Here is a 27,687-nt window from a genome sequence, read left to right on the forward strand (position 1 = left end):
TCCATTAAGTAGTTCAACAAATCATCTCAAAGTCTCTAGATCTCAAGAATCAGTTCACAGATATAATCTTCACTTATGCTCCCAGGGAATGCAACTCCAAAGCCGACGCTCTAGCTAAATGGGGTAGAAATAATATTCAGGAAAAAATATGGAATATGGTACCATCTTTTATTTCTTCTTTTAATTAAGGATCTCATGTAAGAATAGCTTGTTGTTTTATTCTAATATATTTCATCAAAAAAAAAAAAAGTAGTTCAACCGCTTAAAACCTGTGATTGTTAACAAAAGGTTGAAGTTTCTTCTTACCACTTACTCTTTTTTTCCAAATAATACAGCTATTTCATTAAAATTGTGAAAATAATTGTTCAATTTTTCATTTCAAGATTTAGCAGAAACAAAGTAAATGTATACCAACGTAGTCCGTCATCACCAAGTAATTACAAGTTAACTATTTTAACATCTCTCATTTTATATTACGGGCATATAACACATAGAGATTCATTGAAGAAAATTTTAACAACAGCAAAAGCATGAAGAAAAGTAGAAAGAAATTATAAGTGTATATACATGTATTGGTTTCATTTGTCTTTTATAGTTTTCCTTAAGGGATTTTGGCCCTTTCACATTGTATCTAATTCTCTATATAATAGAATTTGTTGGCCCTCATTAGGGCATCTTGACCTATACAATTTCAGAAATATCGGAGGGAAAAAAGAGAAAACAAAAAGAAGGAAGAAAACTCTAAAAAGGGGTTGTCAACCTAACAGTGTGACACGATAGAGCCTCTAAATCTTACCTGATTGAACTCAAAATTAAAGGCAACAAGAGATCTTTCCAACCGCTTTTTTAAAGCAAGAATATTCTCTAATGAAGTGTATAAACATTCCTTAACCTTTTATTTGATGCTTGAATGCGTCACATATAAAGGTCAACAGTGTTTGTTAGAAAAACTGAATGCTTATTGATTTTAGAATAGCCTAGATGTTAATAAAGATGTCCCTTTATAGCACAAAAGTTTGGTGCCTTTAACAACACCCATATTAGGACTATGAGTCATTATTTAAAAATATAAAGAATCGATCATAAGTTACTAATCTAAAGAGTCATATTTAATAGTCTAAGGAGTCACTTGAGGTGCTTTCGTAAATGAGAAGATGTAGAATCTTGGAGTCTCATTGTATAGGTAACTACACGAAGACGTTCACAATATAATGCAATAAACAATCAAAGATGTAAAAGGAAGCTTATGCAAGCAAGTATGTTCAAGGAATTCTTGCAGACGTATGACCTACACATTTCATAATAATTGTAAGTTAGAATATTTTCTCATATCTCAGTTTGTATTATGTAGTGGTGGGAATTTTGCTCGAGAGTCCGAAACCCGACCCGTAACGCCCGAGTCCGACTAGAAAACGTTCAGCTCGAAGCTCGACACGGGTAGTGCCCGCCCGGCGGCCCGTCTATAGATAGTGGGCGGGCTTGGGCTATATCTTCAAAAGTCTTACCCGTCTACTAAGCCCGTTTCGTAACCCATAAGTTAGGCCCAAGTGCTAACATATTGACTTGTCTTTCACCCAAAACCCTAAACCAATTCTAACACCTACACCTATGTTCTCTTTTCATTTGCCGCCTGGTTAGAGAGAGAAAAGAAGAGATGCACTCCCACCTTGGTTAGAGAGAGTGGGACAAAAGGATAGAGAGAGAGATCTATCACTTCACTTCACTTCATTCACCTTCTTCATTTTTCATTTTAGAGTTCAACTTAGGTTTTGCAACACAAGTTCATCTCTTTTTAAATCTATTTCAGAAAATCAACCGAAGTACTGGATCTAAAACTTCTATTTATCACATCAAGTGATGGTGGTGATGATATAATCTTAGATGTATAACATTCTTAAAAAAAAATTATGCAGTTTTTAGATATCTTTGTATATCAGATTAAACCTATGATTGTTTCAGATCTTTGGCTCCGTGTATATGTATTTTGATTTTTTTCATACCTTTTCTAATGAACCGCCCGAAGCCCGTTCTGCCCGTTGCGGGCTACTACCCATGGCGGGCTTTGGACAAAAGAATTTTAGTTTTTCCCGGCCCGAGCCCGCTCGCTAAGTCAGATGGGTTTTGACGTAGGCTACCCGAAACGCCCGAACCCGGACCAGAGGTGCCCATGGGCGCCCGAGCCCGGCCCAATTCCCACTCCTAGTATTATGTGTACATCAGTATATGGGCCATCTACTTTATATCTCTCCCTTAAAAAATATTTCAACATATTCATAATCTCATGTTGATATAGGATGATGTGCACTATCAATTACATGAAGTTTTTTTTTCATCTTTTGTCCATTTTGAAATGAGGGTTTTTCATTCTTGTCACTGTTAGTAAGCCTCCTCAACATTTAACCTTAAAATTCGATCGTTAGTTTGCCGCAACACATCTGAAGCTTTTATTTTCCCAATTGTCGATCTTGAGGGTTCTTATTGTTGTTATTGGAACAACTAGATCAGTAGGGTTCTAGTTTCTACATTTTACTCATATCAAATGCATTATGTTCTTACGATGTTTCTTTATTTTTAAGACTTATATTATTTGTCTTCCACTAGGAATCCATGGTTTATTAAACTTAGGTTATTAAAAGGTATAAATAATGTAGTTTGGTGGACTTCAGGCCATTAGTTCGTTGGACTTCAGGCTTGTTCATTTCAAAAAGTTTAATGTTGACAGCTATCGTACTTATCACATCTTTAATGTACCTTGGGTCAAGTTTACAATAAAAACTGCTTAAGTTGGTAATGAGTTGCGAAGTGAACTTTATATGGTTGGAAAACTCGAGATGTTTATTTTCCAAATGTGTCAAACTGTTCGTGAATCTAGATTTTTCAGAAGAAGTTATTCCAAATTCCATACGAAGAGTCAGTACAGTCCTTTTATGACAGTGCTTAATGAACATTAATGCTAATTCATGCATCTTGTTGTTTTCTACATAGTCTAGTCTAGAATGGAAGTTGGAAGATATGTCCCAACTCTATAAATTGTAAGTTGAAAGTTTGTCTAGGACCTCATATTTTGATTAAGAAAAGTTCATTTCAAGTCTGCGACTTATTTTTAGCCTTGTATTTCTTATCTCTTCGGAGTCTTTCTTAGAGTGGTGAGCTTATTCGACCCTGTATCTCTTCGGTTTTTCTTAGAGTGGTGAGCCTTTTTTGTTCTAACTTGTGTCCCTTCTGTTATCTCCATTAACCGACATCAGATTTGGTATCAGAGCCAAGGTTTTAATCATGGTTAGTCATGGTAATCGAAGAAGACCAACTGGTCGTACCACCCCGGCTCGTGAAAGAAACATTCGTGATGTTGAGATGGATGACTTGAGAAGACAAGTTCAGCAACTCCAACAACAATTGTTGCAATATAAGGCCCGAGAACGTGAAGAACGTGATGTTAACCGTAATTCGAAAAGCGATAGTTCTAGTCAGTAAGAGGAAACAAATCCGTATGCTGGTAATTGTGGTTGTTCTTCTAATGACTCAAGTAGTCCTCAACGGCGTGCTCCAATGCATTATTTTCCGCGTGAATATGATGTCAAGGTAGAATTTCCAGAATTTGAGGGGAAGATGAACGCTGAAGGATTTTCAGAACGGTTACACACGGTAGAAAGGATTTTCGACTACAAGGATGTACCCAATAATCGAAAGGTGAAGCTTGTTGCAATTAAGCTCAAAAAATATGCTTTTATATGGTGACAACACTTAAGAAATCGGCGTATTCGTGAAGGAAATATTCGTATTGTTACATGGGAAAAGATGAAGAAAGAGCTTAGGAAGAAATTCTTAGCAGAAAATTACCGCCAAGATAGCTTAATGAAATTTCACAATTTACAGCAAAAAGGGTTGTCCGTGGAAGAGTATACTGCTGATTTTGATCATCTCTTAATGCTTTGTGACATTGTTGAACCGGAGGAACAACCCATTGCACGTTACATTGGTGGTCTCCGAACTGAAATTTGTAATATGGTCCAGGTACAACCGTATTGGACTTATAATGATGTTTTCAAGCTCTTTACGAAAAAACAATTAAAGAAGGCACTAGGAAGTGCAAGTAGTTTTAAGTGTAAGTAGAATTTGGATTTTTTTTTTCTTTTAAAAAACATCTTTTTTTTTCTAAAAACATCTTAACTTAAACAGAAGACAATTGTAAGTAGATTTTGGATGTGTTGTCTTTATTGAAACCCTAACCAACAATGTAGGTTAAGGACTTAAGAGCATCTCCAACCCCACCCTGTCTTAGGTCAAAAACACCACTTTTTCACCTAAAATTTTCAGCCTTAGCCCAACCTAAAAAATTCAGCTCCAATCCTAGCCTCCCTTTAGGCCTAAAATTTGTGCATGTGGGAAACGCGTGTGTTGACTTTTTGTGGGTGTGCGAAAAACGGTGTGATTTTGTGTGTGTACGAAATAAATTTTTTTCCCAAGATATAATGATGGAGACCATCAAGATGGGCCTCACGGCCGAACTAGTTAGAGGGCCTCATGGCCGAGTCCGTTAGGGTTAGAGTCTAGGAGTTTCCATGTTTTAGTATTTCCTACTAAGTCTAGGTTTAGAAGTTTCTATGTTTGAGTATCATTGATATTTAGGAATCCTAGTTTGAGTCTATCTAGAAGTTTCTAAGTTCCTATAAAAGGAAGTCAGGTATGTCCTTGTTATGCAGATCAGAGAATATTATCAACCAAGTTTATTATTAATCAAGTTAGGGGTGGGAATCGGGCGGGCGCGGACGGGCTCGGGCGGATCGGGCTCGGATAAGCCGAGCCCGAGGTAGGGAGTCGGGCGGATCGGGCCGGACGAAACACGCCATCTAAGTGCCCGTAGCCCGTCCGAGCCCGGCTGCCCGAGCGGGTTCCAACGGGTTCGGGCCGGACGGGCTCGGGTTATATGTATACTATCACCAAACATATTCCCTACCCTTTGAATCATTCAACTTCTTATAGCTACTGGCTACTACTTCAATCTTCTAATAACAATAGAAAACCTGATGGTGCCAAAAACACCAAAAAGCAAAGATCTTATTAATCTTCTGAGAAGACATCTAACCATCAAAGGGAAGTTACTAAACAACTTGATGTTGGCTAAAATAAACTGAGGCTTACCAAGCTCTGAGCTTTAGACCTTTTAATCGTTACCGGGTAAGAATATCAATCAAACCCAATATTATCACAGCCCAAAACTTTTACAAACACAGTAGATTTAACATGAAATGATAAAACTCAATTTATAATCCACCGAACCTCCTAAAGTCACAGCAGAAAATTTTTGTAACACAATAGATTCATCACCAATTAGTCACAAGTGATAAACCAAAATAAGAACCAAATTTATGAAATGATAGAAGTTTCATTAACAAATAAATACAAATCAACAAATAAGATTAGGATTAGAGAGAAAGAGAGGATTTAGGGTTAGTTCATGGTTGATTCTAGGTTGGTCTTTGGGTTAGAGAGAAAGAGAGGATTTAAGGTTAGTTCATGGTTGATTCTAGGTTGGTGTTTGGATTAGAGAGAAAGAGGCGAGTTAGAGAGAAAGAGGCGAGTTAGAGAGAAAGAGGCGGAAGAGATGAGAGAGAGGCGGAAGAGTTTTAATCCTAGGTTTCTGGTTGTGATTGCTTTTATAAGAGGTTTATATCTTAGGGTTACTATTGCATGCGGGCTCGGGTAGCGGGTATAATCGGGCTCGGATATCGGGCGGACTTATCGGGCAGGGACTCGGATTGGAGTCCCTGTCCGAGCCCGGCCCTACAAGCCCGAGCCATCGGGCCGGGTAAGCCCGGCTCGGGTTGGCTACGGGGAGCGGTCTCTAACGGTCCGGGCCGGATCCCGGGGTCACGGACCGTTTTCCCAGCCCTAAATCAAGTTATTAATCAAGTTTATTGTTTATCGTTATTTTATCAGTTTTATTTCGTTAGTTTAGTTTATTAACAATATTGGATTCCATTACTTTTACGCTTCCGCAACAATCTACATCAGCTGGTATTCAGAGCTTTAAAAATCTGGGAACAAAGGATGAAATTTTTTTCATGGATACATCTCCCCTTGAGTGTTGGAAAAATTTTCCACGTTTAGGTTGGGATCCCTTTCGAGATTCAAAACAATTTTATGTTGATCGAAAATATGAAGAAAAAATTAATACCGTTTCTAAAATTCCTCTATTTGACGGTCAATATCATATAAATTTTTGGATTCAACATATGGAAGATTGGTTCATAAACCAAGATATCCATGATGAAGATAAGGTTTTTCTCATTGAACAACATATGTCTGAAAGAATCTATGAGCAATTCAATGCAATGCAATGGAGACTCATTAATCAAGGAAAAAAATTCGTAGACGATTGGACTACATTGAAAAGCATCTTCAGGTATGTTTTTCTCCCTTTAGATGAATACTTATCTTATGAAGAAGCTCGAATCGAATCGAGCAAATTTTTTGAAATTTCTTCGCCCACCGTGACCCTTACTATTAAAGGAAAGATTCTTGATAAAAAAGATATTACTTTTTCAATGACCGGGGAAGAAAAAGTGACAAAAGAAGACAGAATTCAATTGGATAACACAAGTCCGAACTATGTAATTGATCCACGTATGATTCCAAGAGAAAAATTAGTAGTTTCGAATCATAAAATACTCCGTAGTCCATCTTTACCTCCAACGATTTTCCAACTTCATGGTTTGGGTTCGAAGATGAGTGGTTTAATAGGCCATCGCAAATACAATATTTCTGCTAATCGTTGTGTTCTCTCTCTAGATTTCGCTACTTTGATTTGTTTTATACTTCTTCCTTCTCTCAAATTAAAGAAGAAGATGATGAACACAACAATGGTATGTTTTGGAGAGATGTTGATTGATTTTGTTCCAGACGTCTTTGGAGTATCTCTTGCTGAATTTGAGGGTTTATTAAAAGCTACTGGTGGTGTCCCTGCCAATGTTGCTGGTGTTATTACTAAACTGGGTGGCTCTTCGACTTTCTTCGGCAAATTCGGAGAAGATGAAATGGGTCTGATGATGGTTGATATTCTTAACAAGAATGGAGTTAACACTGAAGGAGCCTGTTTTGACAAAGAGGGAAGAACTGCAGCTTTTGTTACATTAAAGAAGAATGGTGAAAGAGAATTCCTATTTTACAGAAACTCTAGTGCTGATATGATTTTAAAACAGTCTGAACTCGACATGAGTTTGATAAAACAATCAGAAATTTTTCACTATGGTTCCATTAGTTTAATCCCAGACCCTTGTCGTTCTGCTCATATGGATGCCATGAAAGCTGCTAATGAATCTAGTGCTCTACTCGCCTATGATCCTAATCTTCGGTTACTTATATGGCCATCCCTTGAAAGGGCTCGAGAAGGCATCAAAAGCATATGGACAACAGTCGATTTCATTCAAGTAAGCAACGAAGAAGTAGAGTTTCAGACACATGGAGACCCAGAAGATGAGAAGAATGCACTCTCACTTTGGTACAAAGGACTGAAGTTATTAATAGTAACGGATGGAGAAAAGGGTTTTCGATATTTTACAAAGGTTGGATTTGATGCAGACATTAGTCACAAGAAGTTCGTGTTCCCGCTTGTAGGAGCCTTTTCTCTCAAAGAAACAATGATGATGGGTGTAGAAGTTGCTGCCCATCACTTGTTCGATATAATGTTTCTTAGAGGGTTTTCCCTTACTCGATTATTTCGAGTGCAGACAATGGTCCGTACTAAATGATACAATTCATTCGCAATTACGATGATTCCACGTAGTGCGTTTTCTCATGTAATTCCTATTTTGACATATTTCAAGCGAGTTTTGGTTTATAAGCTTCATGATGATGAATATGGGAAGATATTTAAAGTTGTTTTTGCACAAGTGATGAATTGGGTGCGGGAATTGAAAGTTGATTTTATCCATAAAGGGGAACTTGAAACGACTATCCTTACAATTACTACTCGTATTGATTTGTACTCTACGTGTGAAAAACGTGGGTTGGTTGGTGGATTGATTAAATTGTTTGTAGGAATGCAACAAGCAAACCTTGTCACTTTCCCTTCTGATTTTTCTGCACATAATCATGGTGGTTTTGTCACGAAGAACTTAGAAATTTTCATCGCCATGAGAAAAAACAACAGAGTTGAATTAGCTGCTTGTGTTCTCAAGCTTTTATGTTGTTTGAGGGGAATTACAAATGCATGTGACCTTGTGATAGAGATGGTTTTAGACGTTGATGTCCATCACATGTTCGATAAATTGTTCGTCCAAGTTCTTGACATGACAACGTATGATAGAGTTTTGGTTTATAAACTTCATGAATATGAACGTGAAAACATAACTCAAGTTGTTATTAAGAGAGAAGAAACAAAGAGAATTATAAAGTGGATGAAGAAATTCAAGATTAATTTTTCCATGACAACGAATGTGGTATCTTTATTCCTTTTCTTCACATTCAAAGATGACGGGAGATGCAGAAATTTATTGGATTTTTATTCACTACCATTGATTTTGCGGGATCTGCCGCATCATGGGTTTTGGATTTTAGTCGGTGATTTTCTCCATATTTGTCTTCTTCGACTTTTTGGCAAATTTCGCGCAAAGTGGGAACTAAGGATTGCATTGTTGAGTCTCACTTGAGGGCAAGTTCGTTCTCGGTCGGGGAGTATGATGGAGACCATCAAGATGGGCCTCACGGCCGAACTAGTTAGAGGGCCTCATGGCCGAGTCCGTTAGGGTTAGAGTCTAGGAGTTTCCATGTTTTAGTATTTCCTACTAAGTCTAGGTTTAGAAGTTTCTATATTTGAGTATCTTTGATATTTAGGAATCCTAGTTTGAGTCTATCTAGAAGTTTCTAAGTTCCTATAAAAGGAAGTCAGGTCTGTCCTTGTTATGCAGATCAGAGAATATTATCAACCAAGTTTATTATTAATCAAGTTATTAATCAAGTTTATTGTTTATCGTTATTTTATCAGTTTTATTTCGTTAGTTTAGTTTATTAACAATGGTGGATTCCATTACTTTTACGCTTCCGCAACAATCTACATCATATAAAAATTATTCGGAGACAGACACGTTGGTGGATGTATTTTAATTATTAAAGTACGAGTGCTTGTTAGAGTTTAAGAAAATTTAAAACTAATTAAAATTAAAATTAAAAAAAAGAATAATATTAATTAAATTAAAAAAATAGTAAAATTGAAGAAGATCCTAGCTGTTGGATAGAATCTGACCGCTAGGATCAGCCCAACATGAGCGTTAGGAGTCCCCAACGGTCATGTTGGGGACACTTTAGTAGGGTCGGCTGAAGTGGTTCATAAAAAAAAAAAACTTTCTTCTTCTTTTTCTTGCTGCAAAATTTGAAATTTGAATTCTCTGTCTCAATCTAGGTATGCAATTTGAAATTGGGACTCTCTGTCTCAATCTGGGTATTCAATCTGAATTCTCTATCTCAATTGGTCATCTCATTAGGTAATCTTCTTCAGTTTAAAATCTTTCTAAATTCAAATCTGAACATCTTCGGATTTTGATAATTCTAATCTCAGTTCTCTTTGTCTCATTGTAACCTTGCTGAACTAGGGATTGGAAAAGAAACTTACGGCATATTATTCGTTAATATCTTTTTACTAAATCTTTTTTGTTCCGGACCTCTAAAGATCTCATAATTTATAAACGTTCTGATACATAAATGTTTAGAACATTAAAGGTTCAGAAACTTTAAAGTTTTGAAACTTTTAAAGTTTGGGACATTAAAAGTCTTAGATTCGTTAAGTTCTGAAATCTTTTTATTAAAATTTTGAAGATCCAGAACTTTTTATTAGAACTTTAAAGGGTCCGTTTTAAATTTAAACCGTCTAAACTTATAGTTGAGATTAAAACGAAAGTTATATTGTTTTAAGGGTTAAACTTTAAATTAAAATTTTAAATATTAAAAATTTTAAGGTTAAAACTTTAAATATTAAAACTTTTAAGATTAAAACTTTAAATATTAAAACTTTTACGATTAAAACAAAAGTTATATTATTTTCAAATTAAAAGTTTAAATATAAAAACTTTTAGGATTAAAATTTTAAATATTAAAACTCATTGCAAGGTATTTGCGAGGCACTAAAAGGTGTTTACAACGCACTACAAGATATTTGAAAGACACTGCAAGGTGTTTGCAATACACTGCAAGGTTATAGTCCATATGACTTCATTAGAGATTTCTATGATGCTTCCCACTATCGTGTGTTGTATGAGAAAGTTATTGAACTTGTTGTTGATTATGACCTTCCGTATCATCATCCCGGCGAGCTTATTGTTTTACCACCGACTGAAAAGAAGAAATCTGGAAGAACAAGGCAAAAGAGGATACCAAACATTGGATCAAAGTGGAAGAGGTCGATAAAGTGTAGCATGTGCAATGCATTTGGTCACAACAAGAAGACTAGTAAACTTGATGTTTGAATAAGTTTTCATTATGTTTTACTTTTTATCAAGATAACTTGTCAACTTAATTCATGAATTAGTTCTCATTATGTTTTCACTTGCTATTGTCTTCATTTTTTTTTTATGAATTATGTTTATGTAATTGATTGTGATAGTAGATGAACTTGAGACCATTGTGGCAGCAGCTGCAACTTAATTGCAAGGCTCTGCAAGATGTTTGTAAGGCTCTGCAAGATGTTTGCAAGGCACCTGCAAGGTGTTTGCATAAGTCATGCAAGGTGTTCGCAAGACTTTGCAAAGTGTTCGCAAGGCTCTGCAAGGTGTTTGCAAGGTTATGTAAGGAGTTTGCAAAATTCATGCAAGGTGTTCGCAAGGCTCTGTAAAGTGTTTGCAAGGCTCTGCAAGGTGTTTGCAAGGCTATCCAAGGTGTTTGCAAGGCTCTGCAAGGGTTTGCAAGGCAATGCAAAGTGTTTGCAAGGCAGTGCAAGGTGTTTGCAAGGTATTTTCTTAGACTAGGGTTAGGTTGGTCTTTTCACTGAAATAGAAAATTACATAATTGCCACCAGGGAGGTGAAGCCTAAAAATCTTTGATGAATCTTTTTTAACCGAAGTCATAATTTCTTAGGGAGTTTTGGCCAAATTCCCATAAATAATATCTGAACTGGACTAATTAGTCTAAGGGAAATTTTATAGGCAATGCCTTTTATTGTTAAAAGCAATGTATTTTGCAAGTTTGACTTGGTCAATCCATCGAGACCAAATTTGTTTAAAGGCAATGTAATGTATTTTACCCAGCCAGCAAAAAGTGGTCGGCCGGAAAAAGAAGTCGCCACCCGGCCTTCTCCCGCCGGCGACCTTAATGAAAAAAAAAAAGTACTCCTTCTTCCTCTTCTTCCCTATCTTCTCCTTCAAGCAAAGTTATGTTTGATTGAACTGCTCTAATTCATCTTCTTAATTCCTCTCTCTCTCTCTAATTTTATGACCTGGTTGGTATAGTCTGATTTTCCTTTTGATTTATCTAGCTTCATTTATTCATTGTCATCTACCCAGAAAATGATGAATATATGTGGTAATTGGTTGCTGAAATCTTGTGGGATTAGGGTTCAGGTGTTGGAAATAGAGCAAGTGGTTTTTGAATTTGAAAACAGGAAACATAAAACCGCCCTTTTATATAAACCTCTTTCTTCTTCTTACATTTTAAATCATGCTCGGATTTTGGTGTTTATGTGTTTTGTGATTTGATGGTAGATGTCTTGCAAAGATATTAGGCCAATTAGTAATCGTTTTTTTTATGATAATCGTTTTGTGATGTGAAGGACAACATTGTTTATTTCGGAATTGTGTTGGTAAAATGATTCACTAAAGTCCTTTGTGTTCTTCATAAGGATTTGTTTTATCAATCATTATGAGAAACAAGAAAGGAGAAAGAGAAGAAAATGAAGGAAGAAGAAAGAAAGATAAAGAAGAAAAGATTCAGTCAAGATCGTCAGCCGGCCACTGACCTTTAGCAGGGCCGTGCCTGAGAATTTGGGGGCCCAGTGCAAAAATTTAATTTGGGCCCTTCGTATAATCAAAATATAAAAAAAATTACACACAAAATGATAACAGTTCAAAATAATTTGACTATAAAGATAATTGATCGTTTATTTATCAACTCAGAATGTATTTAAAAAGTATTTGAAGCAAAAAAATGTTAATTGAAATTTGTTCTCCTTGCATTTTTTGAAGCAAAATCATCAATTAAATCTTCGTAATCAATCTTGTCTAAGAACCCACTTTCAATGCTGAGCAAAGCTAATCCATTTAGTCTATCTTGCGACATGCTTGATCTCAAGTATGATTTTAAGAGCTTTAACTTTGAGAAACTCCTTTCTGCTGATGCAACTGTGACTGGTATAGTCAATAAAATTCTGTAAGCAATACTACTAGCTGGAAAACAATTCATCTTCTTCAAAAAATCTAATACATCAGTAGCTTTTGTAATCTCTCCTGGCAAAATAGTTTGCAAGAGTTTCAACTCCACAAATAAGTCATCTGGTTCAACATCAAAATGTTCTTCTTTCTTCAAATTATTTGAAAGATTATGACAACAAGATTTTAATTCTTCAACACCATACTCACTTAACTTTTCCGGTCTCAACAAAAAGCCAAAATTTTTCTCATATACTTGATATTGTTCGAATCTTCTCTCTAATGAACCAATAGCTTGATCTACTAATAAGATGAAATAATGAACTCTAAAATTTTCTTCACCTGATGGTGGAACTAATTGTGATGATCCATCACCAGTCTCGTCAAAATGTCTTTTTCGACGAATTTCACGTCTCGAAAGGAAAAACTGAGTCAACTTGCATTTCAATAGCCATTCTCTTAGCATCAGTCATGGCTTCTTCAAATCCAGTTTCTCTATACTTCTTCAGATAATCAATCAAACCTTTTATTAACTCTATAGCAACGTCAATATGTATGTCCTTCGTCTGCAAACGTTTACTTACCTTATTAACCGCTACCAACAAGTTGTACCAAATTGTTAGACTTAGTAAAAATTCAAAATTATCAAATTCAAATCTTGCTATTGATCTTGCCTCACTACTTATTTTAGGTTCAGTGTCACTTTCTGCAAGTTGAAGTAAAGCTTCTCTAATTTGTAGAGGTTGCGTTATGATTGCCTTAATACTATCAACACGACTCTCCCAACGTGTAGTCGACAATGATTTCAGAGTTACACCTTTCAAATTATCTTTTAAAATTTGCCAACGCTTTGTAGAATTCGCGAACAAAGAATAAATTCGTTGCACTACTCCGAATAAGTCTTTCGCCTTACCATGACAATTAGCTATGTCACAGAGAGTTAAGTTCAGACTATGACAACCACATGCAGTATAGAATGCTCGTGGATTTATATCTAGAAGTCTTCTTTGTACACCTTGTTTTCACCCTTTCATATTTGATCCATTGTCATATCCTTGACCTCGCACATCATCAATCTTGAGATCTAAAGTCTTTAATGTTGTTTGTAACTCTTCAAAGAGTCCTGATCCAGATGTATCATTGACAATCAAAAATTGTACAAAGTATTCTTCTATTTTCACAGGACTTCCAGACATATCAACACACCTCAAAACCAAAGTCATTTGTTTTTGGTGATTGGCATCAGGAGTGCAATCAAGTATAACGGAATAATATTTTGCTTCTCTCACCTTTTTAAGAATCGCATCTCTAACTTTAGAAGATAATAATTGAATCAATTCGTTTTGAATACGATTACTAAGATAATGATGTCGAATTTCATTGTCTTGAATTCGACGAAGATGTTCTTTCATCAATGGATCATGTTCTGCCAACATCTCAACAAGACCCACAAAATTTTCGTTGCATTCTTGACCAATCTTGTGGTTGCTTCCACGAAATGCGAGATTATACTTCGAAAGATATTTTACTATTGAAATCAACCTTTGCAATAAGAATCTCCAATGATCTTTTTCTTTTTGAATTGAGTCTTGTATAGCTTGATCAATGGTATGCTTATTTTGAAATCGAAGCTGCAATCCAATCCAGGTGGCCATGTTAGATATATGATCACTGCTAAGCTCATGTTCTTTAAGCCTCTCACTAAGATGTCTCCAGTCTCCGTAACCATCATTTGCTACCTGATTTTTTGAGAGTTTTTTCTTGAACAATTTGCAACAAAAGCAGAAAACTTTATCGACATCTTTTGAGTACACTAGCCAAATTCTATCATGTTTTTCTCCATTTGGTAATTGTCTAGTGTAAAATTTTGACGAAAAACATCTATTTGCCTTATCCTTAGGACCTTTCTTTAGTGATAAGTCTTTAATTGGACCTTTTTCAACTAATAGATCTCTCCATTTTCCAGCAAGACAGTCCCAAATTTTCGGATCATAAATATTATTTGGAATTTCATCAGTTGGTTCGTCAACTGACTCATTCAAATCATGATTAGGAATACCACCGTCAAACTCTTCATCAACATCCACGTTTTCGGAACTCCCCTCGTGAACCATATTATGATCACCATTACTTTCGTCTTCAACGCGGACTTCAGTTGATTCTTCATTATTTTGCTCAGCTACTGCCTCTTCAGTCGAAATCTGTTGTTGTTCTCTTATAATGAATTTATCAAGAGCTCCTCTTTGTGATTGAATCAATTTTTCTTCTTTTTTTTTCTTTTGCCTTTTTAAATTCCCAGATTTGTATTTTTTTGGTGCCATGTATTATAACTACATGAATAAAATAGCTTATCAATAATAATATAATAAAAATTATTGAAATATAAAATTGTATACCCAGTTGGATATTTCTTTAATAAAATACTAAAGACTTAATCTGATATAGCAATTATAACGACTAAATTAAAGCGACTGATGTAACCACAATGAATTATTGCTCTAGTAGCTAATAAATTAAGGTAATTGCCTAGTTTCATCAAAAACAAATTATAACAACTAAATAACAAGAAGAGAAATAAAAATAGAAAAAAAGATAAATTACCCGGTGATATTGATGCAATTATTTCAACTTCTATATAAATTTGGAAGAAGACTTAAGTAGGATAATGAAAAAATTGTTTTACACCCACAATTTATATAAAAAAAAGTTAACTATGCCACAAGATATCTAAACCGACTAAGGGTCTACCGTCTAAGCCGGTTCTAAAAAATAGGAACAACCCACTAATCAATTTTTGTGTAAATAAAAAAAAAGAAACTAGAGAGAGAAAGAAATAGCCCGGAGAAAGAAATAGTCCGGAGAGAGAAAGGTAAGTAGAGATAAAATTAGTAACAGCCTAGAGAGAAGGAAAATAGAGAGAGATAAATAAATGCGTTTTAGTGGAAAGTGGGCCCCATACTTTACTTAAATATATATATACTAACTCCTTTTAGAGTTTGACTTTTTCAAACTCCCTTTTTATTTTTTAATTGGAAATGGCATAATTATAAAACAGACCACCGAACATTGAAACTTAAAAACCAAAAATTTTTTTTGGGCCCCACATGGGTGGTGGGCCCAGTGCGGGCCCCCTGCCCGCACTGGGCACTGCACGCCCCTGACCTTTAGATCAAACCTTGGTTGAGGCATTGCCTCATAAATACACATTGTCTTTAACCAAATTAAGAATTGCCTTTAATGAGATTGCCTATAACATCTATGGGCATTGCCTATAAATCTCCCTTAGTCTAATGTGACATTTTCATGTCACATTAGTGGCCAAACCACCAATGCCAAAGATCATAAGAAACATTGCTAAAACAACTACTACTAAACTAGAAAAAAAAGTAACTCCTAGGTTCCTTGCGAAGAAAGAATAAGCCATCAAAGACATCACCACGTCCAATCTTTGTCCTTGTTACAGAGTCAAATGAAACGGTACCATATTGGTTGCGTCATTTTTAGCGATCAATTTTATTTAAAGGGGGTTTTTCATATCTCTTCTTTTAAATTTAATTTCAGTTTCTGAAGTCGAATTGGAGTTCGGACGAGGAAGTTGTGAAAGAAAGAAGCCGAAGGATATTTTTTGTCTTTTCTGAAAATTAAATAATGTTGAAACATATGATGAAGGCACTCCCTTGGTTTATAATTGAAAGCTCAAACCCAAAGGCCAGTTGTCTAAAGAGGAACAACAAGGAAAAACTTTATGGGCACCCCTCTTTAAGACGCCGACCTAGATTTCTTGGGAAAAAAGTATAAGCCATCAAAGACATCACCGCATCCAATCTTTGTCCTTGTTATTCGGTCCTGAAAGAAACAAGAATCAGAGTCAAATGAAACAAAACAATAGAGAGAGGAAGAAACTTCGGAGAGTGAAATTAAATTAAATTTAAAAGAAGGGATATGAAGAAACCCCGTTAAATAAAATTGATCGCTAAAATTGACGGAACCAATATGGTGTACCCTAACATGAGAATCATCGGGTAGTTGAACATAATAATTTAGTGAAGCAATAATAAGTAAAACGATATGAAGAGTCGAACAAATGTTTTTGGCGGCACCGAAGTAGAGAGAAGAGATAACTTACTGGTGAGGTTTATGTAAGGCGCTTGTAGACTTGGAGCGGGTGCCTACAAAACTTTTCTGCTGTCCAGCAAGGTAAGAAGTGACTAGTACTTTCTAGTGTAAGAGATGTGGCTAAAGGCACCGTAGTAGCATTTGGGTCGCTAAGGACAGAACCCGTTAGTGGGTCAGGTCGATTCTTCGGTCGGGTTCGTGGGCCAGAGTTTGTCGGGTATCCATGGAGCTGATAACAGGTGGACGTATGGTGATTTTGGGTCTTACAATGGTCAATTTAGGGTCGAGCTCGCTTCGATCGGGGTTTCTCCGATCGATCAGATCGGACAGAGGAGCCATCGTGGGAACCAACGGCCAAGACAGCACCTTCGTGAGTAGCATGAGCAGAAGAGACGATATTTTGTTAGACCTCTTCTCTTGCTTAAACAACGAATGCATATGTAAAATCGAAGGAAATGATCCATAAGTAAGATTTGGCTTGGAATAGAATAAAGGAGAATTCGATGGCTTTATCTTGAATAGAGCGATTGAGAAGTGATTTGCTTTGTCCACATAAGCCAGTCATGAGAGACTGTAATTCATCTTGAAAAGATTTGAGCTTCGTAAAATAAGTGGACACATCAAAACCATCATGTTTGGTGGAGGAAATAGCTTGTTTAAGTTGGTAGACGTTTGGAGCATTAGTCTGATGAAAACGATCATATAGATTTCTCCTAACATCTAAAGCATTAGTCTGAGTTGAATATAGTTTTTAATGACTCAAATTCATTGATTCAAAACAAAAGCATAGTTACTAACTGATGCACCCGAAAAGTTGCACACCCAAGCGGAGGTATCAAGTAGTAACCGGTAAAATCGGAGTCGATCCAAGGATAAGTTGGTAGTTTGGATAACGAAGGGTCTTATCCCCCGGTCTATGTATCAAATGCTAACTTAGACTAAATAGGAAAGGAAACAAAGATAAATGGGGGTTTTAGATTGAATAAGTAATAAGAGAAGAAATAAACTACTTAAACGATAAAAGTAAACGGGCGAGAGAGATTCGAGAGAAGAGTCAGAGAAACAAGAGTCGGGAGACGGTAAGACTCGATTCGGGCAACAAATAAGTGAGAGAGGTGTCGAAGTCCGGGAATCCATAATGATAAACCTACGACAATGTGTAGTCCGATTTGATGTGTCGAGGTACAATCGATATTCGACTCCTAAAGTAGATGTCTCTAAGTACTATGTATATCCGGAGATCATACTTAGTCAAACAAACGTCTAAATCGGTTAATCCTGAGTCATCGAAAGTGTCGTCTAGTCGCCTAACTATGTGAAGTGCATGACAAGACATATGAAATTATGACCTAGACTACGATCGATATCGAATACTTCGTTTCGTCTATTAACTATGCGAAGTGCTTGACAAGACACATGAAAATACGATCGAAACGATAATCGAAATAAATGAACATCAATTTGTAATCAAAACATCAAATCATATTAAACATAATCACGAATTCATCACATTTCATCTCATATAATCGACACACTAAAGTTAGCTAACATGGTGATTGAATAAGAAATGGAAAGAAAATGATGAGAGAATCCCCCTTTTTCGATGTGGTTCGAGGCTAAGATCGTCGGAAAATATGAGTCTTTAAGGTTCAGCCAATCTCCCCTTAGCAAATTCTGGGTTCCCCATAGCGACCACCATCATCTTCTCCATTTATCACAAACCTCCATTAAAGCTAAACCTAGCTTTCTCTCTCTAGAAATTTCTTGTCCAAAATCAAATCAAACTACATGGGAAGCAAGCCAAAGACATGAGAAGTGAAAGCCCCATGGTTTCGGATCAAGAAGGTTGCCGGAACACCATGAAAATTCCGGCCAAAGAGTTGATGAAATCCGACCAAAATCATGGAGTTCCCGGCCAAAATAGCTAGATCCGGGCCAAAGGGAAGCTTTCCCGAGCCGTACGCTACTGTTCCGAGCAAGTGGAGGCCATCCGAGCTGCAGGCCGCGTCCCGAGCTTGCATCCCTTGCTGCTGGTCGCGTCCATGAAAGTGGCATCCCGAGCTGGTGAGCAACCGGAGCAGCTGCTGTGTGTTTGCTCCCGTTCCGGCCTGCTGCTCCAGCCCGAGCATGCTGCTGCCGGCTTCCCGAGCAGCTGCTGCTCTTGCTGTTTCCCGAGTAGCCCGAGCTGCTCCATGCAGCCCGAGCTGCTCCATGCAGCCCGAGCTGCTCCATGCAGCCCGAGCTGCTGCCGGCCAAGTTTGGCCGGCCTTGCTTGGCCGGCACTCCTCCTTCTCCTTCCTCTCTTTTTCTCTCTCTCAAGCTCTTCTTAACTCTCTAAGCCCTTGAACTTCCAAACTTGAAACCCTAGATCTCCTTTCTCCCCCCCCCCCCCCTTCTTGGTTGTTGAATCATTCAAGAAGAAGATGAATAGTGTATTTGACTCAAACCCTAGACTTAGTCAACCTTGACTTTGACTCAAACTTGAGTCCATTGGGTGCCTCCAAAATCTCTTCCTTCTTTCATCTTCTTTGGGCTTGGGTTTTAGACTTGGGTTTTAATCTTCACTTGGAAATCAAGAGGGTGTCTTCTAGAATTATAACCAAAGGAGGGTGCCTTCATAGCATCTTTGTTTTAAGACCGAACCTCGACTTCTTTCTTTCACAACTTCCCCGTCCGAACTCGGAATTGACTTCCGTTTTCACCGTTGGACTCGTCTTTGACTCCTCTTCTCATTTGATTTGTTTGAAGTCTTTTTCTCTCGTTTTGGGTACATGAAATGATAGTGATAATTCGCTCCCTTTATTCCGAATTAAGTTCTTTATTCCAAATATGGTACCTAAACAAGAAAAACACATAAAATGTTATTGATAACACTCGAAAAGGACTAATTAGTCTATGTTAGGCTCCTTAAATGTGACATTTTCGTGTCACATCACTAACCATGGAAGCAATAACTTTGATTTAAGTTTAATTTATCAATTGCATGAATATCTTATGAATTTCTATTATTAGCCTCATGGAGGGTTTTGGATAGCTCTAACTTGTGCTACTTCTTCTTTACTCTTTTTTTTTGTCGAAGATCTTTCTTCTTTTCTTGTTGGATTGATTTGTGGATGTTAAAAATCTGTCCTTTAATGTGGACAGTATTTTTTTATAGATTTTGAATGTTTTTGTTTTTGTGAGTCTTTTGCGTATCTTTATTGATTATATGGTAAAATTGATAGACAATTACACACAATGATCAATAAAAATCTTACTTTCATTTTGTTTATATTTATGTCATGTTTTTAAATTAGTTGATACTAGGTTATATTCCGTGCCCCTAGGGCACGAACAGTTGTATCAATCAAATTTGACGAATTTTTTCAATGGACGCCCCATAGTATTGCTCTAGGCGCTCTCCTAAACATGTCTCCCGACTTTTTATATTTATTATTGATATATTCTGGATACCATAACTTTTTGCTTTCTACTTATTGTTTATTTTGTTTTGTTTATTTTATCGAATTAGTTATTTTACTGAGAGAGCGAGATTTCAATTTCTTTTTTTTAACCCTTGTAATTTCTTTTGTTTATTTTTTTTTCTTAAATTAGTTATTTTATTTCTAAGAAAGACGCATTTTTTTTTAAATAGCCTATTTTATTTCTAAGAAGAACTATATTTTAAATTTTGAGAAAGACTTCCAGCCTATATCCTTTATTAAAAAGGTATGTTATCCCAGTCAGCGATTTTCCCTTCTGTTTTATTATATAGACTAGGGTTGGGCACGAAAATTTCTATATGCATTTTACGCGTTATCGCCAAATACCTCAGTCATTTACAGATATTCAAGTAGTAAAAATATATCAAAAATATTAAATTGAAGAGAAAATTAAAGAGGAAAGAGATAGAAATATAATCTTTTTTAATGAGAGAAAAATAGTTAGAGAATTTATATGGAGTGGGTAGTTATTCTAGCTTTTACACCTTCATCTTTTAAAGTCTCGTTAAAAAGAAAGGTCATGATTTAAAAAAAAATATTGGACTACCGAGATTTATAAACGAAAGTTATAACATGACACCAAAACTGTAAACCTATATATATTACAAAAACCTATGTCATTTGTTATATAGATTTTTCTTAAATTAGTTATTTTATTTCTAAGAAAGACGCGATTTTTTTTTTTAAATAGGTTATTTTATTTCTAAGAAGGACTATATTTTAAATTTTGAGAAAGACTTCCAGACTATATCCTTTATCAAAAAAAGTATGTTTATCCCCCTCAGCATTTTTTCCTTCTGTTTTATTATATAGCCTAGGGTCAGGCACGAAAATTTCTATATGCATATTATGCGTTATCGTCAAATACCTCAGTCATTTACAGATGTTCAAGTTGTAAAAACATATTAAAAATATTAAATTGAAGAGAGAAAAGATGAAAGATAGAGAAATATAATATTTTTTAATGAGAGAGAAATAATTAGAGAATTTATAGGGAGTGGGTAGTTATGCTAGCTTTTACACCTTTATCTTTTAAAGTCTCGTTAAAAAGAAGGGTCATGATTTAAAAAATAATTGGACGACTCGAGATTTATAAACGAAAGTTATGACATGACACCAAAACCTATGTCATTTATTATATAAATTCTCCAAAATGGATTTTGTGTAATTTCTTCACAATTTCTTTTACTAAGTTTAAGTAAGAGTGTCCACCCAGACATAAAATCCTCGATCCGTCCCGGCATCCAGGTCTTTTCATCGAATCCACTGGATTGTGAAAATGTCAAGATAGTTGAAGATTAGAAAAGTAATAGGTTATTCCTTATAACAAAAGAAAAAAGAATTATAAAAGATTGACCACATCTCCTGTGTAATAACCAACACAGCGACAGTCCGTCATATATTATCTCACATGTAGAAATACACATCAATAAAACCACACGGAAACTGCAATAGTAAGTGGCTCAGATTCTTCGAGGAACATACCAAGAGAAGAAGAGAAAGGGAATCCAATATGATTGGACAACGGGTGATTCCTTATAACAAGAGAATCGATGTATGTTAGTTAATAAATATTGTAATAACGTTTTGATTTAATATATGAATACTAGTTCAACAAAAAAAAAAAAAAATGATAGCTATCAATTGGTAGTGGTTATAAGAAAATGTAAGCCAGAGATTGAATCATACTGTAGCTAATCTGTCATTTCAAGTGTGACCATAGACAAGGCTACAAACCCCATATTTAGACAAACTCTAAAACTCCATTCTACATCTCTGATACAGGTTCTTTAACAGGAATTCAATTTTTCCCTACCCAGGTATGACTCTAAAATACTAGGGCTAAATTATCCCAACATAACCACTTACTACTGCAAATGCCTTCTAAACCTCTAGAAACCCTAATTCAGGAGTTTATACATTCATGTTCTCTCTTACATAAACAAATTGCAAACAAAACCAGCTATTACCTTCTTGCATTAGTGGTCTTTCCTTTGGTGAGATCAGCAAGCTCTTCAATCAGTTTCCTTTCTTCTCCACTCAATCTTTTTGGAATTTCCACTTGTACCCGAACCAACTGATCTCCTCTAAGGTTTCCTTTACTGAGTAACGGAACACCTTTCTTCGCCATAACCAATGTCGTACCAGGCTGAATCCCAGCAGGGATCTTTAAATCTGCCATTCCATCCACTGTTGGGACCTTGACTGTTGTCCCTAAAATTGCATCAATATATGATACTTTACAAGTATAAAGAATATTAGTATCTTCCCTTTTAAGAACTGGGTCGGGAAGAACTTCAATAACGACGAACAGGTCCCCGGGAGGTCCGCCTTTTTTTCCGGCATTACCTTCTGACCTGACCCTTAGTCGGCTGCCAGAATCCACACCTGCTGGAACTTTTAGATTTATTCGTTTTGTCCTCCTTACACGACCGTCGCCACTACAAGTGTTGCAAGGGGTGGATAATTCTCCAGAGCCTCCACAAGTTGAGCAAGTCATTACCTGTTGGAAGATACCTAATGGGGTCCTAGTCGATGACATAACCTGGCCTTGTCCTCCACACGAACTGCATTTGGTCGGCTCAGTTCCGGGTTTGGAACCTGAACCGTTGCATGTTTTGCAACTCTCTAAACGGCTTATCTCAATATCTTTTTCTACGCCAAAGACTGCGTCTTTGAAATTCAAAACAAGATTGTAAATTTCGTCTTCACCCTCGACAAATCTGTTTCTTGAACTTCCTCTGCTACCCATACCTCCCATTCCACCCATGCCCTCAAATAATGACTCGAAGAGATCAAAGGGGTTGCTGAAACCCTGTACCAGTGAAAGAATATCATCTAAGAGTGTCTAAGAGAACTGGAAAGGAATCTTAAATCGGTCATTAATCATTCTGTCTTAGTTATTCGGTTAGAAAATGGAACTCACCCCTGAGCCCATACTAGCACCATTCAGACCAGCTTCACCATACTTGTCGTACAAGGTTCGCTTCTCATCATCCGATAAAATCTATAGGATATATTACGTTGAGCAAAAACAAGTAATAGTCCATATCGAAGTTGACAAAAACTCATCAAGAATAAAAGATTTGAAACAGAAGAATGGAAAGGTAACAAGATTGTTACCTCGTAAGCATTGCTAATCTCCTTGAACTTTTTGTCAGCGCCAGGTTCTCTACACATAATAATGAAACATAAAGCGATGTGAATGTAAATATGAAATCTGGATACAGACTTATTTGCACTGTATAATTCTATATAATTGTGAATGAAAACATGTTAATCTTCCAAGTCCCGTTGGCTGGATTAGTATATTGTTGCATCTTTGCCCCAAGGTCAATGGATCAGACACGGTAGAAGAAGATGAGTAATAAAATGAATCTGCCATTCCCGGGAAAAATACTATATGCCATGACAGCGAGAAGCAGGGGAGAATGCAAAAATAGGCACAACCATACAGATGTAAATTCGTTCTCCTATTAGGTCCGAAATTTTACTCACAGACTTTCTACTTTTGTATCACTTCTTGTGATATTATGCAGAAGACGTCAACCTAGAACTGTACTTTATGGTTCTAATACGGTCTTTGGTAGTATTTGGTGCATGAAGGAGATATATGCACAAGATTCCTATATATTGTCGTCAATCGCAGAATTAAGTGCAGAATTGAACATTGCTTGTTTGAAAATACACTTACTTGTTGACATCAGGATGGTAAGTCCTAGCTAGTTTGCGATAAGCTGTAAGATGGAACATTGACAATTAGATTGTATTTATGTTGAGCAAATCAAAGTAGCTGATAATGGTTATATTAACAGATTATTTAAGGAGATACAAACAAAACACCTCACATTTCGTGAGCCTAGATGCATTAATCAGAACAATATGCACGAACCATGATGGTTCACTTGGGTACAGGAAATCTTCTAAATAATGATTAACCCCAAACTTAACAATATCTCCCCATTTATTCACTCTTATGTGAATGTACATAGGCAGTAGGATCACAAGGCATTGGAACACATTTGCGGGCAGGGATTATCAGGGTTGTATCTCGTAGAGCAATACATATGTGTTGCCAGAGATGATCAAGGTAGTAAGTGGTAACTGTGCTCTGGATATGTATGGCCCAAAGTATTCCAGAACCTTTTGGAATTCCTAAAAGAGTTTCTTTCTTCTAACTCCATTGGAACTAAAAGAAGCAAAAGAAAGATGTTAGACCTACAAGTTTAGAACATCTCTACATTTTGAAAATACCAAAGTCTTGGGTTCCCGTCATAGAGCAATAGGAGGTACCGAAAAAGAATCATTAGGAAACAACTGGTAGAGTAAGAGAGAGATGAATCAGAAGCAACATAAATTATTTCAGTCATCTAAGAAATTGTACATAAAGTGCATCTACCCTTAACCATGAAATACACAACCATTAGAAGTAACTATGTCATCTTCTAAGAAAGTATCAAGAGTTTGCAATTACCGCTCTTTATTTCAGATTTGCTGGCATTTTTCGACACCCCAAGAATAGAATAATAATCCTGTATCGAAAAATACCATGGTATCACCAAATGCAAACATTCATGATCTTATTGTAATGGATGAGTTGCGAGAACAGGGAAGAGGAAGATGGGGAGCAAGAGCATACAGCATAACGTTTCCTAAGAACATTTCAGTAGTAAATAAAAAGGGAGCAGGAAAAAGAAAAAAGGAAAAGTTATACTCACAGTACTAGCTGTAACGATGAACCTTGATCTTCTTCCACAGGGCTGATTTTGAAATGAACCAACAGTATATAATGCATGCAATGAACTCGGAGAAAATAAGCTTGAGCTTGTTGAGGCAAAAGATGTTATTCCTTTTGTAGTACTGCACATGGGAAAACTTAGTATTGATACAACCACATGGATAAAGAATCAGGAGAATAGCAAGGGTATTGTCATGTTGCAATTACACTTTAATTGTTTCCATTTAGAGAAACGATTTTTCTGTTAAAAATCTCGAAAAGACTTCAATATTTTCTTAGGCTCGAGAGTTCTCGATCTCCCAAGGATCTTTCTTTGTCAACGGTAGTACACCTTAGGTATTATTTGAGATTCAGTTCTCCTCGCGACCAAATCCATTTCTTTCCCTACGGAACAACATCCGCAATTGTTACCTACAGCTGCTAAACCATTAGATGACCCAACTACGTTTCGACATCTGATTGTTCGACTTCTTTATGTCACTGTTACGCAACCTAACATTGTGTTTTCAGTGAATTATCTTAGTTAATTTGTGCAGCAGCCTCGTACAACACATAGGTGTGAGAGGCGGTTTGGTGAAGAGGTGAGAGGCGGTTTGGTTTCTAAAAGCTATTCAATTTGGTTTCTAAATTGGATAGAAACCGCCAAGCTAAGCTTTCCAAAATTGAGGTCGGTGGATGCATACCAAATTGGTTTCCAATTTTGATTCAATTCCCACCGGCTTATAATTAATATAAATAGGGGTCTTCAGTCTTTGTAATAAACACCAACACAAGTAACAACAACTCTTCTTTAGAGAGAGCTAAAGGGAGAGAGCAAGTGAGAGAGAATTTTTTTGTTCATAGTTTTGAGCGGTGTTTGATTTCTCGGTTGTCGAAGATCTAGTATAGAAGGTTAAATTCTATACGGTACCATCTTGGGACGAACTTGCGGGTTGTGTTAGTCGTCTTCATCTATCCTTCAATAAAAATTTCTTGTTCGCCCGAGGACGTAGGCTTTAAAGCCGAACCTCGTTAAATTCTGTTCGCATATTTAGATTTTGACTTAGCTTTTCGATTAATCTTCATAATCGGATCAATTTCTAGGATAGGTTCCATAGCTTCCGCGACTTTTAGTTCTCTAACAATAGGAATACGGCGGCTGAAGTTTTATTACTATTTAAAGGTACCTAGATCACGGGATTCTCCTTTCCTCCTCGAGTTCTCTGACTATTTCTGATTTCACTAACTCTGATTAGGCCAGTTCCCCTATTACTCGACATTCTACCACCAGGCTACTTCACTATGCTTGGTGTGAAGACGTTGTCGTGGAAAACAACCAACTGCACATCGCTCCTCGCTTGAGGCGGAATATTGAGCCTTTGTTTCTCTAATGGCAGAACTTCACTGGCTGAGATATCTATTTCAGAACTTACGTATTTCAATTCCTGAACTATTTCAGGTTTATTGCGACAACATGGCTGCAATGCACATTGCGGCAAATCTAGTTTTTCTTGAACGAACTAAACATATCAAGCTCGATTGTATCTTTGTTCGTGAGAAGCTTGAATCTAGTCTTATTAATACGACATATATTCGCTCCTCTGATCAGGTAGCTGACATTTTCACTAAGTCGCTTGGTTCAAACCAATTTTACCAGTTGGTTTCCAAGTTAGGCTTGTCTGAGATTGCTTCCCCTGCTCCAACTTGCAGGGGTCGGTATTGGAATAATATACAAATCAAATATATTAATTTGGATAGCAATCAACACATATTGGAACAATATTATTGGAATATATTTTGGATGAAGAGAAATCGGGAATGTAAATTTATGTTAATAATATGAAGGCAATCTAGCGGCGTACATGTCTCGATCCAACAGTCATCAATCTTTCTACCAACACTTCACAATATGAGTTAACAAAAATAAGAAAGAACACCCACTGGTTTAATGTTCATTAGGGATCAAGAAAGAATGACTATATAAGCACAGAAAGAACTATGAAAACATTCAACAAAATTACTTGAAGAAGAGCAACATAAGAAGAAAACGAAAAACTCATACATACCGGGTGGACGAAATATTGTTCGTGGATGCGAATCTAAAATGTAATTGGGGTCGAATGCCGCACTGGGCTACACATGTACTCCCACAAGGTACAATTGCCATCCAAATACTATCACCTTATAGTTCAAAACTTCTTGTCAATAGGTGTTTTTTTTTTCTTGGAAAATTTACAACTACAAGATGAATAATGATAGCTTAAAACATATAGTAATCAGAGAAAAACTGTACAAGAAGCAACTAAAAATGTGTATTTAATAGCCAATTAAATTAGGAAGCAACTTAGGACTAAAATTTTGTTTACAATTATAACTAATACCAAAGCATTTTATTTTTCATGATTCATGCTCTCTTTGCCCTATCTTTCTAAAATTACCCTTTTCTGTCTTCCAATATTAAACTCAGAAAAATCAATCAAAATGAAATTGGGTTTATTCTATAAAGAAAATTAAGGCTTTTTCAGATATGAACTAAAGAAGATGTTAAAAAAGCAGACTAACCTGTTTGTTTCTTAGTTAATTTGTCTTAGAGATCGAGAAGAAGAAGAAGAAGAGGAGAGAGGAATTAAGGTTTGAATTTCATGTAACTTCTGGTACCAGCAAAGCTTTTTAAAAAAACAGAAATGAAAAAACCGGTAGAATACTCGAGAAAGTAGGTATTGCAATTCACTGCACTCATAAACACTGATTGTTGGCGTCTAAGCTTATAAGCACCGTTGATCTTTTATTTTGTTAAACTACCTCGAAAACCGAAAACTAAAACAATTACAAGTTTAGTTTGTATAAGTTGGATCGGAAACAAATATATTTGAATATCTTTTTGGTACTAATATTTTATTGCAACTATAGTTCAAATATAATTACAAGCTTTACGTTTTGTTAAGTGGATCAGATAGATGGTTAGAGAATATGGTGGAGTTGATATAGGACTCAAATGGGATTTTTTCCATGGGATTTT

The 27,687-nt window shown here is 36.2% G+C and overlaps 2 protein-coding genes across 3 annotated transcripts; both read right to left on the reverse strand.

Annotated features, from left to right (window-relative positions):
• Positions 1-12,135: 12,135 nt before the first annotated feature.
• On the reverse strand, positions 12,136-14,674 carry LOC147537692 (uncharacterized). Its single transcript, XM_086642820.1, has 4 exons — positions 13,380-14,674; positions 12,938-13,304; positions 12,782-12,856; positions 12,136-12,504 (listed from the first exon to the last, which is right to left on the reverse strand). The coding sequence occupies exons 1-4, from the start codon at positions 14,672-14,674 to the stop codon at positions 12,136-12,138; spliced, it is 2,106 nt and encodes a 701-aa protein (XP_086498946.1).
• Positions 14,675-21,608: 6,934 nt separating this feature from the next.
• Positions 21,609-27,422, reverse strand: LOC147537693 (chaperone protein dnaJ A6, chloroplastic-like). 2 transcript variants are annotated; one of them, XM_086644320.1, is made up of 8 exons: positions 27,231-27,422; positions 26,735-26,849; positions 24,670-24,811; positions 24,426-24,483; positions 23,646-23,688; positions 23,075-23,123; positions 22,878-22,958; positions 21,609-22,766 (listed from the first exon to the last, which is right to left on the reverse strand). In XM_086644320.1, exons 2-8 carry the CDS (start codon positions 26,833-26,835, stop codon positions 21,918-21,920), a joined length of 1,323 nt encoding a protein of 440 aa, XP_086500446.1. In that variant the 5' UTR covers positions 26,836-26,849; positions 27,231-27,422; the 3' UTR covers positions 21,609-21,917. The 2 variants fall into 2 exon arrangements, with proteins under 2 accessions (XP_086500446.1, XP_086500445.1); XM_086644319.1 differs by having other exon boundaries at positions 26,735-26,906; positions 27,231-27,347.
• Between the last annotated feature and the right edge of the window lie 265 nt (positions 27,423-27,687).

Source organism: Eschscholzia californica, unplaced genomic scaffold (assembly GCF_041429995.1).
Source record: "Eschscholzia californica isolate CP2 unplaced genomic scaffold, dmEscCali1.0.p SCAF_5, whole genome shotgun sequence".
NCBI lineage: Eukaryota > Viridiplantae > Streptophyta > Magnoliopsida > Ranunculales > Papaveraceae > Eschscholzia > Eschscholzia californica.

Excerpts from the sequence above, each read along its gene's own strand:
- LOC147537692 (XM_086642820.1), bottom strand. The coding sequence starts at position 14,674 with ATGGCACCAAAAAAATACAAATCTGGGAATTTAAAAAGGCAAAAGAAA. Across the intron at positions 12,857-12,937 it reads TGTTGGTAGCGGTTAATAAG|AAGTATAGAGAAACTGGATT; the intron begins GTAAGTAAACGT and ends GATTATCTGAAG. Across the intron at positions 12,505-12,781 it reads TTGAAATGCAAGTTGACTCA|AAAGAAGAACATTTTGATGT; the intron begins GTTTTTCCTTTC and ends AATAATTTGAAG.
- LOC147537693 (XM_086644320.1), bottom strand. The coding sequence starts at position 26,835 with ATGGCAATTGTACCTTGTGGGAGTACATGTGTAGCCCAGTGCGGCATT. Across the intron at positions 24,812-26,734 it reads AACAATATTTCGTCCACCCG|TACTACAAAAGGAATAACAT; the intron begins GTATGTATGAGT and ends TCCCATGTGCAG. Across the intron at positions 23,124-23,645 it reads TACCATCCTGATGTCAACAA|AGAACCTGGCGCTGACAAAA; the intron begins GTAAGTGTATTT and ends TATTATGTGTAG.